A 20,498-nucleotide genomic window follows, 5' to 3' on the forward strand; every position below is an offset into this window, starting at 1 on the left:
AGTGACACATAACACAACAAGACAGCTCTGGGCACAGGGCACGCAGCCCTTCCTGGAGAGTGCCGGCTGCGCTTCAGCCGTACTGTTTCTGGAAGATTAAGTGATTAAGCCTAACTAAAAGTGACTAATGGGGATGGAGCTTTTCCTGTCAAACACACAAGGTTTTCCAGAGAGCAGCTCCAAGGTTGTGAGTGAAGGTGAACAGCTCCGCTTCTAAAGACTCCTTAATTTTAAGAAATTCAAAGAGCTGGCACGACACTTTGTTCTGTGACTTTCTTAAACCTATACCCTACTTCACATCCTTTCATGAGCCATCTTCTTTCTTATTTAAAGAAGTTTAAAAAGACAGAAGAGAAGTGCAAGTCTCTGCACATATAAGGTATAATTTAGCAAAGCATTTTATCACTCAATCTTGCCAGGTCCTCACCACATTCCTCAGGCATGGACTCCTCCACTCATCGTGTGAACAGTGGGGAGAGAGAGCTCTCCAGTCTTTTTCTGGTGTTGACTGTTCATTCAGCTCTTGCATGCATATTTATATGGCTAAAGCCTTGAGAGTCTTCATGAATTGATTACTATGTCTGTGTTTTACAACAAACCATTATTTATTTAGGCACTCATACTGATTCATAAATATGCACATTCAGATTTTCTGATGAACGTAGTATGAAAACACAGATAAAATAAGGAGATCCAAAATAATATGTTTTATTTACAGATTTTTTATAAATACAGAAAACATTGGGATAAATACTCTAACAAAATACTCACCAAACTGTTTTCATTAATAACTTATCAAACCAGTTTTATTTTTGAAAACAGCCAAGGGAAGCTAAAAGCTATGCAGGCAGCTGGTTGAATTTCTCCTGGAGGGTTTGAATGGGACTGCAGGCCGGTGCTGAATTTCACTCTTGTGAATAAATCCATGGATTATCTTTTGGAAAGCAATATTTTTCTGGGTGGAATAAAGCCTATTTAGTAAATTATTATTTTGGTTTTTAAAACTAAATGACTCTTTATTAACAAAGAGACCTAGTGAAATTTGAATTTTTCAACGTTACCTGAGGCATAATCAAATTGTCAGCTGTTTTACAAGGGTGATAATGTGGAACAGAAGTGTGGTAACATTTGCCATCATTCCAGCTGGTGTCCCCCAAAAGCCACCTCCTCACAACCTTCTCATCAGTGAGCCCAGACAATCTTAGAGAAGCACAAGTTATTGTTTAGAAGTGATCTGATAATGAACATCATAGAATCATTAAGGTTGGGGAAGACCACCAAGATCAAGTTGATAGGAATGAGTTGTTAGACTTGTTTTATTTGGACACAGTGTCATTTGGAATAAAAATAAAATGCTGACTTCTGGAAAAAATGTAGGAATTTGCCACTGATTTCACAGTGTGACTGGATTTTGCTACTGGACTATATCATGCTGTTTTCAGATTTCAGAAGCAAATTCTGAACCATTTCATTTCAGGAAGATAGAAAAAGAGATAAGAATATTTCAAAACACTTTATAAAAGAGATAAGAATATTTCAAAACACTTTATAATGCTATAACAAGATACAGCAGCTGAAGAGCTGACTGGGCATTTTAAGGGTGAAAATAAAGTGTATGTGTTTACTAGGAGAGGTTTTTTGTAAAACCACTTATTAAGAACATTTTAAAATCAAGACTAGCTATTTCCTAGAAGTTTTGTTCTATTTTGAGCAGGAATCATTTCAAGAAATTTATTAGATTGTGCAGTGTAGAAAGTCAGAGTATAGATGGGTATAGGAGCTTTGACTCTTATTTGTCTAACTATAATGGATCTATAAATTAAACTGGATTGACCATAAGGGCAGTTTCACAGTTAATGCTAATTCATTCTTACAGTGAATACATGATCAATCACTATTTTTAAATACACTTAGACATAGAATAGTCTATGTAATTAATATAATTAATTAATATAAGAATATAATTAAGAGTCCAGACCTTTGAGCTTGACATCCTCAATCTACACTGAACTGGGATGTAAATGGCAGTCCTCACACACTAGATGAGGTACTTGGTTAGATACTGCTCTTGTTACTTTAACTGGATACCCTAATTCCATCCCTGCAGGTCTACAGTTGGTCATGACCAACATCTAGCTCAGATGTTGAGGGTGATAGGGTATTTTTCAAGGTTTGCACCTATTTTCATCACTCAGTCTTTCCTTGTGAAAAGAGTGATGTTTTAACTAATTCAAATAATGCTGGTCCAGAAAGATACGCTATTTTTTGCAGTGGATCCACTAATTTAATCATGTAACAATGGGTGAGAATATCAGAGAAGTTAAAGATACGCAACAGGATATAAATTATTTATATGGAATAGGGTATTGTTAGGGCCCAACTACACCTTAATCTTCCTGTCCAGCTTCCCTGGGGACTCTCACCCACCCTGTCTCCTGCTGCCCCAGGGATCTGTCTCACCCCTGACCATGCCTGGGGCTGCCAATGTCCATAGGGAGAGACTGGGCTTGCCACCTTCTCTCCCTGCCCTGGTAACCTATCCAGGAGAACACCTGAGCTCCCTGTGACCTGAGCTGCAAACCTGCTCACAACTGAGGTGCCTTGATCAGGGAGGCCTTGCTGCTTCTCTCAGTGGCACTTCATCACCCTGGTGTGAAATAAGTTTCAGATTACCCCACTAACTATTCTGCTACTGCAAGCAGTATTCTCCTTGCTCACTGCGCTGCTCTAGAGTCCCAAAGGAGAAGCTTGCATGGATAACAAGCAGCTGCTCCTGAAGATATTTAAAAGCTATTCCCTGAGATAACCACAGTATCTTCACAATATCACTGCACAGCAATGGAGCGTGGAAGTGTTTCTTGTCTTTTGGCAGACAGAAATCTTCTGAAAGTCATGAAACAAAACCAGCCATTTTCTTTGACACAAGAAAATTTGTGGCTAGGCATGTAAGTTAAAAAAAAAAAAAAAAAAACAAAACCCAAAACAAACCAAAAAATCCTAAGAAACAAGAACAACAGCTCAACACAAATCTTAGAGGCTGGTGTGATGGAGGAGACCAAAATCACCTCAAGTATAGAACAGGACTCAAGTATAGAACAGGACTCACTTCACTGTCTTCACTGGGAAGTGTATGAGGGCTGCGAGGCCAGCAGGAGAGCCGCTTCCCCGGGGCTCGGTGCCGCCGCCGGGCCGCGGCGGGCACAGCTCGGTGCCCGGTGCCGCAGCCAGGCCGCGGCGGGCACAGCTCGGGGCTCGGTGCCCGGTGCCGCCGCCGGGCCGCGGCGGGCACAGCTCGGGGCTCGGTGCCCGGTGCCGCCGCCGGGCCGCGGCGGGCACAGCTCGGGGCTCGGTGCCCGGTGCCGCAGCCGGGCCGCGGCGGGCACAGCTCGGTGCCCGGTGCCGCAGCCGGGCCGCGGCGGGCACGGCTCTGAGGCGCGCAGCCGCTCCCGGTGCGCAGCCGCCGGCGGGGCCCGCGCCGCCCGGAGGAGGCGCTTCCCGCGGGCGGGCGGGCGGCAGCGGCGGCTCCGGGTGCCGGCGTGCGCGGCCGGGAGAGCAGCCCTGCCGAGCCCTGCCCGGCTCTGCCGTGCCGCGGCCGCGATGCGCTCGGAGGCGGCGGCGCAGCTGGGCGGCCTGGAGATGTTCGCCAGCGCCGGCAAGGGCCGGGGGCTGCGGGCGCGGCGGCGCTTCGCCGTGGGGGAGCTGCTGTTCAGCTGCCCGGCCTACGTGGCCGTGCTGACCGTCAGCGAGCGCGGCAGCCACTGCGACGGCTGCTTCGCCAGGTAGGGCCCGGGCGGCCGCGGCTTCACGGCTTTCCCCCTGCTCGGCTCAGGTGCTGCGGCAGCGTGGAAGTTTGAACTCACAGCTGGTGCTCAGCTGCTCGGGAAAGAGAAAGGAAAAGGGAAAAAAAAAAAAAAAAAAAAAGTTCTGCTCTTCCCGTTCGCTGTCGGTCACGTAGACACGTGCGTAACCATCCTCTCGCAGGAAGTTTCATTGATCCGTCTAGTTTTGCTAGAACTCCGTATTCGCTGGTTTTAAGGAAGGTTTGATAAGGGAGAAAGGGTCTGCACTCACCTGATCCACACTTCACATTCCATAGTGTGGATGGAGTTATCTATGAATGAAATGTCTGTTTCTCCGTAATGAAATATACAGGAATATCTGTATATTTCCTCGGTCTGAAACCTTAGTCCGCAAATGCCTTTGGCTGGGGCGGAGCGCAGGCAATGCAAGGTTGTTTGTCGTGGGGCTGGGCTGCTCCTGCCTGCTCCTGCCTGCTCCTGCCTGCTCCTGCCTGCTCCTGCCTGCTTCGCCATTCCCGCTGCTGGAGGATGCGGAGCTCGGTTTGCCTCCTCACCTGTGTGTAGGGGGGTATTCAAGGGTTTGCCTCAAACCTCTCAATATGAGCTGCGGTAGGGAAAAAGAAAGATAGGCCTATTAGGGTTAGCAAATTCAGCGTGGATATGACACTCTGGCATGTCAAACCACACCATATTTTTAGAAGGTGTAGTACTTTTGTGGCTTCTGACAGCTTAGTGAGGAATTAAGTGCTTACCTGGTTATAACAGAGCAAATGTTAGTAGTTCCCTAAGTAAAGAAAAACAACTGTTGCAACTGTGCTATTTTTATCCACACATCCTTTTTCTTTCCTCATTACCTTATCTACTTGTGACTTGTTGACTTGATTCACTCTTCTTTGCACATGAGCACCTAATATAGATCCTAGTGAAGCTGGTGAAGCGAGTCCCATCAATTTGAAGGCGTGTAGAGCTGAGATGATTTTCCTCACCTCCTTTATGCCTTTTCCCAGCCTTGAAGATTTGCATCGAGCTGTTGTTTTTTGGTTTAGGGGTTTTTTTAAGCTCTTGTACCCAACCACAAATTTCCTCGTGCCAGAGAAACTGCCTGGTTTTGTTTATCATATTCAGATTTGTCCGCCAAAGGACCGGGGAATACTTCCATACTTCAATGCTATGAAGTAATACTGTAAGGATAATAGTTGTCTCATGGAATAGCTTCTAGTTATCTTCGGGAGCAGCTGCTTGTTATCCATGCAAGCTTCTCCTTTGGAGCTCTGGAGGAGCACAGCGATCAAGGAACAGAGTGATTGCAGCAGGACAGCAGTTAGTGGGGTAATCTGAAACTTATTTCACACCAGGGTGATGAAGTGCCACTAAGAGGAACGATGTCTCGGTGATGTAAGGCGATCCGCCAGCGCTCAGACATGTGCTCTGTGTCTGTGACTGTTGCATTAGCACTGAACTAGCACGTACCAGATTCCGAACTGGGCTTGCTGAACTCGCACAGAGCCCTAGCAGGGAGGCTGTGGGCTCGGCACCAGCCGTGGGAAGGGAAACTTGGCGAAGCTGTCATGAAAGCTTTAGTGGCAACATGGGCAAAATGAGGCTGTAACATTGTGTTTGCATGAGATAGTGGTTGTTACTTTAAATACGCGGTTGTAATGTCAGCAAGAGGAGTCATGATGTTAGCCCGGCTCGCTCAGGTTGCACCTTGTGTGCTTTGCAGATACAATCAGAGGATGCCAGACTTGCTGGGGTTTATGGGCTCCGAATGCCAGTGACCACCAAAATGCTGTACACTATCACATCATATGAGGACCCTCACCCTTGATTTATTTACTCCAGTGAGCTTACATCAGTTTGAGACTTTTTTTTTTTTTTTTCCTACTTACACCAGGGAGGGTGTGCAGACATTTTAAAAGCATTCAGTACTGCTGAGAGATCCCTATTGCTGTCATACCAAAATGTCACTTGTTGGGTAACACATGTTCTATTTTTGGTGGGATCTGTTGCAACACACGCACTTTAAAGCAGAAAAGGACCTTCCTCATGGCAGTTCCCCCTGTTGGGGTGTATACAAATATAAAAAAGGAGAGTGTGAGCCTTGGGTCTGCTCAGAATATGCAGATATCAGAGTAGACAGGGTGAGACAGCAAGGGGCTCTCAGGTGACAGGAGATCAAACAGTATATTTAATAACTCGGTATTTTTTCTTGGCTTTTCGAGGCACTTACTCAACAAAGGTCATGCATTCTATAACCAAAGAAACAGTAGAATGGTCATAGCAGAACCAAAGGGTCAATATTGGTGAACAAGTATACAGAGCATTTTTAAAGTTTGCAAAACTCAATAAGTTTAGCTCATTATGCATCGTATAGTGGCAAAAAATGATGCTATCTGTCAAAAAGCATAGAGTAGCATGTTTCCAAACCCAGCAATTAATCAAGAAAGCAGAGTGCTTTTGCATCATGAGAGTTGCTTGGTAAAATGTGCTTTTGAAAGTCTTATACAGTTTTCATTGTGGAATGCAAAATACTGTGCAAAAAGTGATCCAGCATACAGTTTTATTTCATTCAGGTTTCTAGAACAGAATAACTTCTGTGTTCTTTTTAAGGAAAGAAGGATTGTCCAAGTGTGGAAGATGCAAACAGGCCTTTTACTGCAATGTGGAATGTCAGGTATGGTCATGCTGTTTGGGAGGGTGGGGGGGGAAGAGGGTGGGAGTTGCAGAACTCCAATTTTTGTTTGTGTGGCACTGATGTTCTCTAATTGTAGCTATGGTTAATAGCAGTCCAGTCAGTTTCAGCACCACACAGATGCTGACCATGGAGCTGTGCATTGGACAATTACAGGATTTCAACATGGTCTTTTAAGATCAGTAGCTTCAGGGCTTGGTACCACTGAGACTTTGATTAGAGCTGCCTGTCAACCCACTAATTATGTCTGTATTACTTCTTATTTTAAGGACAAACCACGTTATTTATCATTAGCTCGCTAAACTGGTAAGAGATCCTGTGTCTAAGGGAAAAAATCAAATCACTAAATAGCCATCTTAGGAGAGAGGGGTTTTTTTAGCTTTTTTTTTAATATTTGCAAATATTTCGAGTATTGAGACTACCACAACTGATGGTAGTCATACCCATTTGAAATCTACCAGGCTTTCTCCCTAACTTACTCACTGTGGCAACTTTCATTCTTTTTGTATACTTTGTTTTTTAAAGGCCCCCGAATGTAGAATATAAGTGCATACTATGGTAGAGCAATGCAAAGCCATCCAAAACATTTGCATGCAGTTTTAGCTCTGTTTTTAATTAAAATTAGAATAAATTTTACAAAAAAAATTAGAATCTAGCCTTTTTGGGCCCTCAACTAGATGCAGAAGAATTATCCGGTTTCAGTGTGTAAAAACTCAAGAGGGTTGCTGATGAATGATGTGAGCTATGCAAGGTCTGTAGTGCTGGGCACAGAGTGTGGAACAGTGCTTATGAAGGATTTGAGTCACCCAAGGTCTGGCATGCAGCTGTGTGTTAGCTATAAATAATGCAAACCTTGTCCCACACGTTAGCATGCTGTTGGGTGCATGGGTGCATGCCAAGTAGTCTCTGTTGTCATTACCTGGGCAGAGATGTTGTGATTTGTGCTGTTCAGTTCCCAGGCATGACTGGGACTTTGGACATGGCTGTTGCTTTCATTTCGAGGATGTATCTTATTCTCCTGTTGAATAAGTTTCAAAAGAAGCCTGACCTGTCCTCAGTTTTCCTTTAGTTACCTTCCCAATTTCCTGCTTTCCCACAAAATACTTGTGAGTTGTGGGTTAGTCAAACAGCCTTTTGGTTTTGAGGCACCAGGAGAGCTCAAAAGGCTTAACAGAAATTAGTTTTTTACAAAATTTGCTATAGTTAATAGAATTTCCAAAGTGAAAGCCTACTGTATGAGCATCCCTAAGGGCCTTGAGAGGGATCTGGATGGGCTTTAAAGACAGTGTAGAGAAAGCCTATGATTCATTCATGGAAAATGTTCTAAGAAATGTTTCCTCATGTCATTATTTCTTACAAGATTTTAACTAGATGAGGGAAGGAAATCCTTGAACAAAGCAGCTGTTTAGCAGCTTTTATCTGAGTCTGAGTTTCTTCTCTTACTATATAAGATGCACAATGGTTTATGAAACAGCTATGTGAGATTTTCTGGAGTAGGAAAGCTCAGTAATTTGTGCTGGAAAGAATAGCAAGTAGATGTCATGTTGGAAGTAGAATAACTTATTTCTTCTCATCCATGGTTCTTTGCTTTCATCACCAAGTGGTCCTCCCTCAGTGTCCTGACTTCCAACCTTGACAAAGTTGATACTTTTATATTTACAAACAAGGAGGGATTGATTTATTTTCTTTTTTGTTTTTTTCTTTCCTTGGTAAAGTTTTGTACATGTATTGCTTCTTTTAGATTGATTTTTAAGTGGTCAGAATTCTGTCTCTCTAGAGGGACATGTTCCCAGAGTAAAAACCTGAGCTGCTCAAACTGAGTGTCCTTAAGTCTGCTAAAGTTACTGATCAGCAAAAGCTTGTCTGTCTGATAAGTTAGTGATTTAGAATCTTTCCTACCTGTTGGTGTGTGGTATGATGCTCTAGCTATAAAGGCCTTTTTTAGATTTTGTTGATGTCTAAACTACAGTATGGCATGCACAGGCACTAGCACCTCCCTCTTGCTGGTGAAATACATGTGGCTTTTGATTCCCTACTTGATATAACACTGTCTTCCATCTTTTGGGCCCTTCTGAGTCAGCCTGATGAAATTTATGAACGTTGCTGAGTTTGAATTCTTTGACATTCTTTCAAAGTTACCTTCAAGCACAATATTCTCTAGAAACTGGTCTCCACTGTCTGTAAATGCTACACAGACAGTCTGCACTGCATCTTCATCCCTGCCTTGTTCAAAGGCACTTTTCAGCAGTTCAGCAATTCTTTGTCAAAGCCAAAAAGGATATCTGTGCCTTGATACTGAATTTGTAATGCTAGAATGTACAGGAAATGTGTCCCGTTTGCCTCCATGGATGTGACACATCATGCAACAGTGATAAAAGGCCAGGGCTGCACTTGAGAACTGTCATGGTATTGCTCATTTCATTTGTATTTTATAAGTTAGTTTTTCCCTCTAAATCTTTTTTTTTTTTTTTTTTTTTGTGCTCAGCTCAACTAAAAATTGTATGTACACAACAAGGGCTTGTTGGTTAGTACCTTGTTAGTCAATAAAATTCAGTTAGGCAAATGTTTACCACAAGAAGCATACTGGGATAAAAACCCAAAACTTTTGAGCTTGCTCTCTTCTTACTTTAAGATGTCTTATACCACAATTCATAGGAATCCTTGCTCGTTGTAGGAGGTGGATCTATACACACACACACAGACTTGGCACAGCTCCTTAATGTTCCTGTTTTGGTCTCTTATTTTGCTTTTAGGGCAGATAACCACGTGTTTGGCCTATATTAAGCTGGATGTTTACATAGATGTGGATTCAGGGCATGTGAGAGTGGAAGTTGCCTTCACTGCCTGTCCTTGCTGCTTTTAATGTTTTATGGGTTGAATCTAGTCTGTGTTTGCTGGGTCTTTCTTTTGCCAAGCCCTAATCCAGGTCTCCTTTTAAAGGGATTGTGATTTCCAACGGCTTCACACCATCCCACTCTCTAGTTTCACCTCCTTGGAGCACAGACCTGTTATTATAACAGTGGCTTTCAGCCCCCATCTGCAGCTGTTTGGGTCTTGACTTCTTAAATTATAATAATTTTAGTCAAGCAGGAGGAGACCTGTGCTGATTTTTTCTCTTTAGAAATTAGCTGCTGAAACACCCTGAAGAGCAATGTTTTAAGAGGGTTATGTGGTTGCAATTTTGTAACTGGTGAACTTGAACAAGCTACTGGAACTCCTCTTGCTGTTATTACACATGGCTATCCTTTATCCCAGACTTAGTGGAAATCAGCTAGCCAGAGTGCAGAAGGAGATGTTCCTGTGGTGGTTTTCAGCATTCAAAATACACATTGAACAAACCATTTGTGGTTTTCTCAACATGTCATGTTAAAGGCTGCTGTAGTTGGTATTGCTGGAGTAAGTGAAACAGGTATTTTAACCAGCTACTAGAACTCAAAATGTAGTTGCACATCTGTAATTAGCATTAAGTAGGTGTGTTTTAAATGGGACCTTGTAGAAATTGCCTGCTCCTCTTTGGTGAGCTGTAGAAAAAAAATACAAAATTTTTTGCTGTAATGATTCTGCACAAAAGGATTTTGACACTGCAAGATTGCATTGAGTGCCTGTCCCCCTATAGAAAAACTTTCCCAATGTATTTTTCTTTGGTAAATGTCTCTGTGAACATGTCAAATGTTAACCCATGAAAGTCAAGTACTCTCTATAGCCCAGCATTTGGTAAATAATGAGAGAGAATTATGGCTGTGAAGGTATATAAAACTTCTACCTTCACTGCTTGTTGAAAGGCTGTATCAGACAAACTTTACCAATTAATATCAGATATTAGAAGTTGTCTCACTGAAATTCAGTTCAAGCATTAGATGCCATTTGATCACAATTGGGCCTTAAGATTTTGAAGTGAGCTTAACCCCTGCACTGGCTTGTCCATCATTGCTTTCTGATATTTGTGTGTGTTTCTTTTTAATTGAGTGAAATAGAACAGAGTTTTTATTTAGTATTGAAGAAGTCCATGTGAAAAAGGAGGTATGAGGACATTTGTTTGGACCTGAGTCTTATTTTTTTTAATATTATATTTTGTTACTTGTTTTTCTCCTGCTGGGAGGTATAAGAGTGTTCTGGGAATCAATCCAGTAGTCCTGGATGGCAGAATCTTTTTGAAGAACTTGGTGAAGAGAAGTGCTCCATGCTTTGATGTAAAAGGCATAACCTTTAAAGAACTTCCCTTCCAAAAGTGTTACTACTCCTAAATGAAGGGAAAAATAATATGGATGTAATGAAAATAGGAAGAAAATATCATTAATGTAGCATTAGGGATTCAGCTAGAACAATGCTGCTTGTTATAATTCAAACTACTTGGAGGAAAATATAGAAAAGAATGCAAAATAGTCCTGCTGTGATCGCAGGGAAAGCTGCTGTCATGGTGTTTCTATCCCAGGTATTACTCAGTCATCAGAACTCTCTTTTTTTGTGGTGTTTCAGGCTTTTATCTCATTTTGCACAATTCAGCTGTATCTTGTCCCTTTAACCTCCCCACCAGTTCACATAACTCAGTATGATTCTGCCTGGGGAAAGATTTTAATTAACGATGTGTAAAGAATAAAGGGAGAAATGGATTTTTTAAAAAACACTGCTTCGAGACAAGCACGTGATTTTGCATTTTGATTTTTTGTTTTATCAGGTAATTTCTCCTGTTTATTTAATGAGTGTATATGGATGAGAGTCCTGCAAAGTTTCAGGTTCAGTGCCTTCAATTTTTGAACAATCATGCTAAAGTTAGTGGGTGTCCTGGATAAGCAAGAAGAGGTGAGATGAGATTTCCCTCTGCCTCTTTTTTACCCTTTAGCCTGTAGATTCTATAGCAAAGGCCATCAGGAATTTTCCAGAAAAGTTTTTGGGGCATACATAGGAAATGGGTCTCTCTGGGGATGCATTTGGTAGTGTGACAGCTGTAGGAGAGTCAAGAGTGTAATTTCACATGACATGATTACAGTGTAATATACTATTTTGGTTCTGGTCTGTATTGCCACATCCTCTTAGAATATTTACACTGGAGCTTATTTCAAGCAGCCTGTATGTAGGTTTTTTTGGAAATACCATACTGAGATATCAAGGACAGCAAAGTTGGCATTGTGAGAGGTTGAATACCCTTGCAGTGCTGCACTGCTTCAAATCCTACCCAAGGCTGGGTGTCCGCCTTTCTTTTCCTAATAAAATAACCTCCTAAAGCTGTCTGTGCCCAGGACAGTTAAAATAACTGTTTCCAATGGAAGAATTTTTGGTGCAGTAACTCTGAAATTGGTAATCTCAGCTTTTGTTTTGATGTACAAAACCTGTGAATAAGCTGAGCAGCTGAGGCAGGAGGCACTGAGGGTCCTGATTCCCCTGGTTACTGCTTTGGGTTGTTGCATGTAACCTGGAGCTGTAGTTCCCACAAGGAATCTGTCTCCCAGCAGACCTGTGGCATATCTACCAGTGCTGTGTCTTCCTTCAGACAGCCTCCAGTGTGTCTCCCTAGTATTCCAAATGGCTCCTGCCTTTGGTGGTTTGGCACCTGGGGGAAATTAATTGTTCCTTCTGTACCACTCAGTCACTATGATGGGCCATATTGTTGAGGTTTTACAATTGTTTTTAAAAATTGGAGGTGAGTGGGCTAACACAGGGTAAGCCACGCTGAGTGAATCACCATAATGGGATTTAAGAACATTCTGGAAGGTGCTAAAAGGCACCCTGAAACTTAAAAACATGAAAAGTTTTCACTTACAGATTTGTGGGATTTCTTGTGAGTTTTTTTCTCTGCTAGTGTTTTCCACTGGTTTGAATCTGGTGTGAAAACAAAATTTGATGCTCCCTATGCAGACAGAGCACTATAGGTCTGTTCTAATATAGTTCTATAAATGCATGTTTAGGATGAGATATAGCAATAAATAATTGTGTATTTCTTGAATATTTCCATGTTTAAATGAATTAATAAATCAGTAAATAAAATGAAATTTGATGCAGTCTGAGGACAGCCTGTGCTGCTGCAGATTGTTAATATGTGATTCTGTGTTGTTCTTTAGAAGATTCTGTGGCCTTGGGTGAAACTTATAGAGTGACAAAAGCCAGTGAGTGCCTTGTGCCATCACTCCTGTATATTGTTACTGTCTGTTGACCTATGAATACATTGCCTAAACTATAGTCTGTACATTTAACTGAAATGTTTGTCTGTATTAGTGTGTTTTCATTGTCTAGCTGTACTTTTATTCTTCAACATTTATGGAAAAAAAATCTGATAATTCCATCAGAATGTTTAGGTTTGACCTTACAGTCAAATGATTTTTAGTGATTGTGAATCCATTGGCTTCAGGCACATTACTCCTGATTACACCAGGGTCACCTCGTAATAAGGGGCCAAAGTATTAAATGGAAATGAGCCCAATAAAGTCATCAAGCTCAGACCTACTGCATCCTCACATGCTTGGTCTGAACAATAAGAACTGGTGATTTATAAATCATGTTGTCTGTTTGCTTCTTCATCATTTAATACTTTTATTCCATTGAGTAAATGAAGATGTTCTGACCTCAGCTTGTCCCTTGTGAATTTGTCTGAAAAAAAGCAGGATAGCTGTACCCGTTAAATGTGACTCAAGCTTTTGTTCAGACTCAGTGAGCATCATCTTATTTTTTAAAGGAAACACATTTTGCTTGACCTCTAGGATCTGGCAGGACTGGTTTTTTCATTAGTTTATCTCCATGGCAGTTTTTTTTTTAATTATTTTTTTCTATATTTTCAGAAGGAAGACTGGCCAATGCACAAGCTGGAATGTGCCTCCATGTGCACTTTTGGGCAGAACTGGCATCCCTCAGAGACTGTGAGGCTAACAGCAAGGATCCTTGCCAAACAGGTGAGCAGAAGGCATGGCCTGGGAGGTTTGCTCCTGCTCTGGGTGCCAGGGAAGGCAGGAAGATGAAAATTGACTGACAGTAACTGTCCCTGCAAAGCACACACACACAGACACACACACACACACACACACTTAAGTTCCTGTGTACAGACAGAGCTTGAGCAGTTGAATGAACTGACCATCAGACCACTGCAGCAGGGCCAGGACCAGCATAGTCCAGCTGGAGACTTTTGCAAGAAGCTGACAAAAGGCAGGTGAGGTCTTCAACTGTAACCTGTGGCCAAGGTACTGCTGAAGAGAGCCTGGAAATGTTTACTGATGGCATCACATTGGTGTTTCAGCCTCTGAGCTCTTGGTTACACATGTGGGCAAGCACCAAGGCTACACTGATGAAGAGGAAGAAGAATAAAATTTGAAATTTGGGCTTAAATTCCAAGGAATGCTTTTAGAGTTATCTGGCTGCAGGCACTGGTACATACCTTTATGAAGCAATTGCTTATTGTAGCATTTTTCAGCTACAGTTGTATAGCATTGTGCAGCATATAACTCCCAGTATGTTTGTGAGACAAAAACACCTCTGAGGTATTCAGGTATAAACATTTATGGTTATGAGTTAGCTGGTGAAAACCAGAGTTTGAGAGAGAAATCTCAGACCCTCAGTCTTCGGAGAAAAAGCATATTGTAAGGAAGGAAGATTGCAATTTCAGCCTCCATTTACATCTTCCATAACTATATGGATACTGAGGAAAGCACAAGTGCTGACAGGGAGAGGATGGGATTCATGAGTTTCAAGGTTATTCTGCTGTGTATCTTTGTACAGCTCTAAACTCTCTCTGCAAAAACAAATCCTCTTTGAAGCATATTTTTGTGATTGAGGTCTGCTTATGTGACAAGGGCAACCCGGAAAGTGTATGTAGGGAGGATTTTGGTGGCCTGCTGGGAAGGTAGCTGCATCCTTGCTGTGTGTGTAGACGTGTGTGCATGAATGTACATGTGTGTGACTTAATTAAAGCTCAGTTTGGTAGTGATCCACAAACAAAATCGAATGTTTAATGACAAAAAGTCGTTGGAGTAAATTTCTGCTTTCATTGCTTATGGGGAGGGGGGAGAACCCTACATGTCATATAAAAGCTAAATATGCAAACCATAGTCCCTGAACCTCAGCTGCTGGGCCACCTGCAAAGCCATATTTAATGGCCAAGATTACAAAGAAGTGGCCTTAGGCCAGCAGTGGAGCATTGCTTTTGAACTCTGTCAACAGTCAGTTTATTCACTTTCCTCAAAGCAAAGCCTGTCTTCTGCCTGCTTGCTATTGTTAGCAGCTTTCTGAGTGTCTAGAACAAAGCAAATGACATATTTAAAATACTGTTCAGTTTATGTATATAAATTTGATAGGAGTTCATCTTTTGCTGCCTAAATTGGTGTGGAGAGAACATTTCTATGCCTTTACTTAGGGCAGTCAATTTAACTCATTGCTGTTTATCAACTCTCATAAATTCCATAGACTATGCATTTGGATCTGTCTTAAAGGCAGGAGTTCCCAAATTCTGAATGAGTACACAAAACTATCAAAGTGAAATACTAAAATCTTTTCTTATTTTTTCCCCTTGTTGTTAGAAAACTCACCCTGAGAGAACACAGTCAGAGAAGTTGCTTGCTGTAAAAGAGTTTGAATCACGTAAGTTAAAAAGGTTTTCAGGTAAACAGAGGTTTTGATTTAACTATATTAATGATTTGTTTCCCCATGACTCCCCTCCATCAACAACTTCCAAACCATCCTGCTCCTGCTGGAGGAAAGGAGTAAACAAAGAGAATTTGTTCCTCATTTTTTTGAAAGTGCAGTGCTCTTCATTTTTTTTTTTCCCTTGGCTTTTTGTGGGAGCTGTGAAACAAGGATGAAAACCTAGACAGAGTTAATTATGTAGCATACATTCATCTCTTGCTTCTCTGGTATTCTAGTGTCTTTTGAGAATTGTAATGTTGTAAAATTAAAATAGCTGGTATTTGTTACCAGGAGGCATAAAATCAGAGACAGCACAGTTGCTTGATGGTGACAGTGACTAAGGGGCTAATTGCAGCACCCTCTGGACTGTGCTTCAGTGTCTGTCACTGCCAGTCAAATCTGACATGTTATATATGATTCCATGTCCTAAATGCTCTAAAATAATCCAAAGAGGGAGATAAGGCAATGGCTTTCTTTTTACTGGAAAGCTACTGTTTACATCCAAGTTAGAAACTGACCATTAGTAACCATTCTGGCACAGTTTTCACCAGTCTGTTGTTTTCTTTCTTGGTGCTGAGCATAATATACACGGGGGCAATGGGTTGTATGTTCACATTACTTACTCTGATGGCTTCCAAAAGTTTTTACAAAATGCTGAATAAATGTACTCATTGCTAGGAGTTGAGGTAGCAGAGTAACCAAGCACAGTAGTCTTGCTTCCTGAACAAAAGCTTCTGCCATTGCTTTTGGGACAACTGGGGGAAAAAGGGGGAAAATGCCAACATTTAACTTTGCCTAGGGTAAGGATAGTTCTACAGGTAAGTTGGCAGGATTGAGGTTGAGGAGAATGAGTAAGTGCTGAAGTAATTTCTGTGTATTCTTCTGCATTGCAGCTTGTCTTCGATAATTTATTAATTTGAGAGATAAAAGGCTGGTTTTTCTGTTGCAGTGTCCCTGTTGTCCTCTAGAAGCCTTTGTTTTGTTAGCAAGCACCCCTGTTCCTGCTGCCTTTTTGACTCACCTCACTGCTTAGCACACCTTTATAAGTGTCTTATGCTTTGCAACACCATACACAGGACAGGAAAAGGCACTGGCTGTCAGTTGGAAGCTCAAAATTTCTTATTTCTGATTTGTCTTAAATCACATCAAATAGTCCCATTTCATTTTCCTCTGTGCTTTTTGAGACTCCCCCATCATTCACATATGCTCTTACAAATAATTTCCTCCTTCTTGCTGGGCAGCATTTTCTCTCTGTTATTGTTTTGAGTTGAAGAGAACAGGAGAGAACAAGTAACACTGCCACTGTGAGAGAGTGAATTAGGAAAACACTTCCAAACACTGCTCTTGAAGGGAGAGAGAGGGGGACCAGGAGTATGTGGTTGATCATCTGGCTTACTCTGCATGGACTAGGTAGGGAAAGGTTCAGTGGCCATGGCTTTGGCTGGAAATTGTCATAAGCCTGAGGGTAAATCTCTGAAGAAACCCATAATGGTTGGCAGGTGTGCCAGGACATTTCCACTGATGTTGCTGCTGTCTCCTATTAGTAGATGTCTGTAGTCTAAACACATCTCTGTTGGTGGTCACCCCCCAGCCCATGGAGATGTGTGCCCTTTCAGGCACTGTTCGCTGCCTCCTGAAGCAGGGGGATTTCATTCCTGGGCACCCTCATGTCATCCTCCTCTTGCTGCAGAGGACACCCTGTAACCAGCCCCAGTGTTGTTGCTAGGTCCCTATTACATGTGGCCACAAATAGTTAGGGTTTCTGTGCTAGGAAAGACCACATCTTTCAAAAGCAGCAGGGATAAACAGCCTGAGCAGCAGTTTGGGGTGGTTTGTGCTGGTAAGGAAGAGGTCTGTATGAGAGTTTCATTATGTAAAGCATGCTTTCAGGTGAGTGAGGTTTAGTGTGAGTTCACACCACAGTAGGTGGGACCATGTAGCTCATAAGGTCGTGTCAGACAGCTGAGGACAGCCATCCCCAGCTGGTAGGCTTCCAGAGGGCCAGGGCTGGCTGGGCTGTTGGCTCCAGTTAACAAATGCACTTTAAAGACTACAACCCAGGAAGGTAAAGTCTGTGTCCAATTATCTGCTAACCTAACCTATGAGAAAATGCTTTTTAATCCTTCATATTGGGCATGGGGTGGACTTGATGACCTTGAAGGTCTCTTCCAACCTTGTGATTCTGTGATTCTATGTTTTTGTAGCTCACATGTGGCTTTAGCAGAGGCAATGCTATGTTTGTGGAAGAGCAGGCACTTCTTGCAGTACTTCCAAGTGCTTTGTCCCTCAGGGGTTTCTGTTAAAGCCTAGGCCTCTTCTAAACTAAGCCTACCCTAGAGGGATTTTCCTGTTACTGAAATGGAATGTATTTTTTATCCACAGACCTTGACAAACTAGACAATGAAAAGAGAGAGCTGATTCAGAACGACATTGCTGCTCTTCATCACTTTTACTCAAAGCACTTGGACTACCCTGACAATGCTGCCCTTGTAGTTCTCTTTGCACAAGTAAGTTGGCTAGAGCACAGCCTGCTTAGGTGGATGGTGCTGTAGGAGTTTAGCCTTTCTAAAAGGGGGAGAATATTAATAGCAATGGAAAGGATAGTCCTTTGCTTATCTTAGGGACAGATGACTATACTTGATGGACACCTGCTTCATTGAGCAGTAGTGGCTGGATGTGCCCCACTTCCATCCTGAGGAGAGAGACTCTTGTCTGCAGACTTTCCATGAGGTGCTTCTCAAATACTGAAGAAAAGGGGAAATAGCCTTTAATAAACCCTGTCAAATAAGCTTCTTGTGGGCCAAACATAGTGTGGCTGTTGTTGAACTAACATGGAAGGCTGCTAGCCTGAGACCCTGCAGAGGCAAATCCTTCATTCAGGCTTCAAACTTGTGGAAATCCTTGCTGGTCAGGTCACCATTGTGTTTGACCTTCACAGGGAGTAGACTTCAGAGACATAGAAAGAGCAGCAGAAAGCACAGCCTAAAACTTTTATCTGGTGTGTGGCTTTTAAATGTAGTCAGGTGGTTTGGCCATCTGGAGAGATGAAGGAAAGACAAGATGTCTTGTTAGATAACTTCTGATAAGTCACTTCTTTTTTCTCACCTACTTTTCATATGCATCTGAATTGAATGTATTGTAGTGGATGGAATAATGCACTAGTGGAATACTGAAAGATCCATTTTCTTCTTTTTTGCTTTAATATAAGCTAGTTTTGTACTTAAGTTTCAGAGTAAAATAGTGTCTTGAGATGAGGACAAATGTTGACCTCGTGATGAAAGCTGAGATGGAAATATCCTGTTGGGTAGAGCTGGGCATCTACCAACAAGGAGGCACAGTTACTATTTTTTTAATACAGAAGTACTCTTATTCTGTAGAGGAATGATTCTTTAGGATGTTTAGCATCTGCTTATCATCCCCTGTGTTGTTTCTAATTACACATTTCCTTTCAATGATGAGGGCTTTTTTCTCTTTTGAAGACTTTAAAATTTATGTTTGTCAGAGGGATACTTTGAAGATGTTAGTACAACCAGTTTATTGTGGTATTTCTGAATATTTTTGTTAGAATGTAGCCAGAATTCCCCAAAGATTTCATTATTTTGGCTCTAATGACTTTTGTTTCATGTCCTGTCCAAGGGCAGCTCCACCAGATTGTGGTACTTTAACTGATTTCTGTGAGCTGCTGACTCCCAGAGCTCATATTCCATCCAGTCTTCTCTATGGAGATCACCTATAGGTGTTACTTAAAGCTCATCCTGATCATCAGGTTACTCTTTGCCACTGTGGACATTAGAATTTTTTTAACTCAAATCTCCAGAAGTCACCTGGATGCTTCTCAGAAGTGTTTTAGAGTATGCAGCCTTCTGAGGTGTTAGTCCCAGGATAAATCTTTCCAGAAGAAAGGGAGGTATGCTTGTACTTGAGCTGTACAAACATGTTTCCTAATGATTAGTTAACCTGACCTAAAACCAGTAGTATGGAAATGCTGCTGCTCCTTTGTTTTCCTTGAGCACTTACTGTGGCCTCGTGGTCTTCTTTTGCTCCTCCATTCCATTTCCCATTGCTCCTCCCTGTGGTTCAGGGCAGTCATTTGGGACTTGGATACATCTGACTCTTTCTCATTGCTCTTAGTGAACTCTGCCTGATGCTCTTTCTTACACAGCCTAAAGTGTAAGTGGTCCTTTTGAGTGAAATAAGTTCTTTTGTCTGAAGTCCTTGCTTTTCACTGTTCTTTTCTCCAGCTGTTGGCATCATTCTACTCTCTTTTGTCCCCATGGAATATAGCTCTTGAGGCTGGAGCTTTTCTTCCTCAGTCTCACCTTCTCATACCCTTCAAACAGTTTCTCTCTTGCCTCAAGTTCCATCATCTCACCCTTTCCCTGAAGACCTTTCGTGTTGTGCCTCCCTTTGCACATTCTCTTTTCCACCATTGGGAGCAACCTTGAACTCCAGTTTAACTGCGGTTGTCTCTTCACTCCCTCTACTTTGCCTGTGTTTAGTCATGCATTAATCTGGTGAAACCAGTGACATCTCATCCCTTCTCATCCCTCCTTGTGTCATTTCTAATATGATACTTTCATGAAGTGTGTTGGCTCTGACTTAGTGGAGGGCAGTTGATGATAACTCACCACAAATTTTTATGTATTTCCCTGTGATTCAGAACCATCAAGCTGTTCTTTGTCAGCCTTTGTAGCCTTGTGTTCTTACTTGCTGTTGATATTATCTTTCCCTTCTATTGTTTTTGCATTCAGCAATTGCATTTTGGTTTTGGTTCAGGTGTGCTTTTACATTGGCCAGTGGAGTAGCATGCCCATCTTGAGAGACTGGGAACCTTTGGGCACTACATTGCTAAAAATAACAGAATAAAGATCAATCAAAGATACCAGAGATACTGATGAGTGAGTCAGGACAATTGCCTTAGTTGTGAATTCACCCTGAATAGCTCATATCTGAGGGGTGGCTTTGGGTATTTGTGTATTTCTAAAAGTCAATCCAGACTACATTCCAGCTTGTGGGCATATCACTTTTCTTGGTGAGCAACATAGTCTACTGGAAGGTGTCCCTGCCTCTGGGGATTGGAGAAAAAAACAAGAGATTGAATTCCAATCTTTGCAGTCCCTTCCAACCCAAACCATTCAATGGTTCTGTGATTATTGTTGGTATTATTCGTTGTCAGCTCTTACCCTTTCCAAAACAACTACTGCACTATACTTGACTGACTGTTCCTGTGCCCTTTCTAGCTTTAACTGGACTTGGCCATGTTGTTTTAGTGAGCAGTTGTTTTAGTGCATTACTGGTGCTTTTTTCATGTTTGTAGGGAGATAATGATGAATGTGGAGAGGGTTCTCTTTGTGTCAGTATGTGTGTGATTTGAAGTGGAAGTGGAATAAAGTACTTGACTG

General features: G+C 42.0%; 1 protein-coding gene across 1 annotated transcript in view; it reads left to right on the forward strand.

Annotated features, from left to right (window-relative positions):
* Positions 1 to 3,500: 3,500 nt before the first annotated feature.
* The window catches only part of SMYD2 (SET and MYND domain containing 2), a 28,246-nt gene continuing 11,248 nt past the window's right edge, over positions 3,501 to 20,498 (forward strand). The window contains exons 1-5 of the mRNA XM_079297504.1: positions 3,501 to 3,779; positions 6,411 to 6,474; positions 13,263 to 13,373; positions 14,991 to 15,051; positions 17,479 to 17,603. Of these exons, the coding sequence (XP_079153630.1) occupies positions 3,598 to 3,779; positions 6,411 to 6,474; positions 13,263 to 13,373; positions 14,991 to 15,051; positions 17,479 to 17,603 (543 nt within the window). The 5' untranslated portion in view covers positions 3,501 to 3,597. The remainder of the gene's footprint in view (positions 3,780 to 6,410; positions 6,475 to 13,262; positions 13,374 to 14,990; positions 15,052 to 17,478; positions 17,604 to 20,498) is intronic.

The sequence above is a fragment of the Erithacus rubecula genome (genome assembly GCF_903797595.1).
Source record: "Erithacus rubecula genome assembly, chromosome: 2".
NCBI classification, from domain to species: domain Eukaryota; kingdom Metazoa; phylum Chordata; class Aves; order Passeriformes; family Muscicapidae; genus Erithacus; species Erithacus rubecula.